The sequence below is a fragment of the Buceros rhinoceros genome, unplaced genomic scaffold (genome assembly GCF_000710305.1).
Source record: "Buceros rhinoceros silvestris isolate BGI_N320 unplaced genomic scaffold, ASM71030v1 scaffold21236, whole genome shotgun sequence".
In the NCBI taxonomy this organism is placed as follows: Eukaryota; Metazoa; Chordata; class Aves; order Bucerotiformes; family Bucerotidae; genus Buceros; species Buceros rhinoceros.
The window spans coordinates 16,351-16,930 of NW_010418367.1; the positions used below are offsets into that span (position 1 = coordinate 16,351).

Consider the following 580-nt stretch of genomic DNA (forward strand, 5'->3'; position numbering starts at 1 on the left):
TCTGCTTGCAGACAGCTTCCTGGCTGACCTGCTGCCGGCTGCAGGAGGGAGGGAAGCTGAAGGGGACAGAGAGCAGAAGTTTAATCTCCTCGTTCATAGCTGTTGGCATTCAGGAAGCAGGAGGAGGGAAGTCTTTAGCTGTGAAGTTGCTAAGGGAAAAGGAACAACTGGGGTATTAGAAATGCAGCAGTCGGCTGGGATTTGTAGCATCTGTCCGGGTCCTGGAGCAGGTCAGAGCCTGGCAGACCGCTAGACACAACCCCCTGAGGCACGCGTGCCTGGCACTTGCTCTGTAATCTCTGCAGAGGGACGTGCCCTGCCAAGCCTCTGCTGGAGGGGGTTTACTCAGATTAGCACCTGCCTCTTGCAGGATCTCACACCGTGTAACCGCTCCTGCCTGGAGGGAGCGGAGGCAGAGATTTTCTGTCCGGTGGAGAACAGTCTTTCAGAGTCCTTTGCTGCGCACGGCTGCGTGACGCGCTGCTCTCCCCTGAGCACGCTGTCCGTGAGAGCTGGGGTTAGTGTGAAACCAGCTGCCTCTTCTGCTTTGACCCGCAGTGAGGAACCCCTGCTCCGACAG

At 57.8% G+C, this 580-nt stretch overlaps 1 protein-coding gene across 1 annotated transcript in view; it reads left to right on the forward strand.

The window, feature by feature from the left end:
* The window catches only part of MEGF6 (multiple EGF-like-domains 6), a gene marked incomplete at both ends in the record, with an annotated part of 23,089 nt that overhangs the window by 9,203 nt on the left and 13,306 nt on the right, over nucleotides 1-580 (forward strand). Inside the window, one exon of the mRNA XM_010138521.1 lies at nucleotides 371-505. Coding sequence (XP_010136823.1) covers nucleotides 371-505 — 135 coding nt within the window. The remainder of the gene's footprint in view (nucleotides 1-370; nucleotides 506-580) is intronic.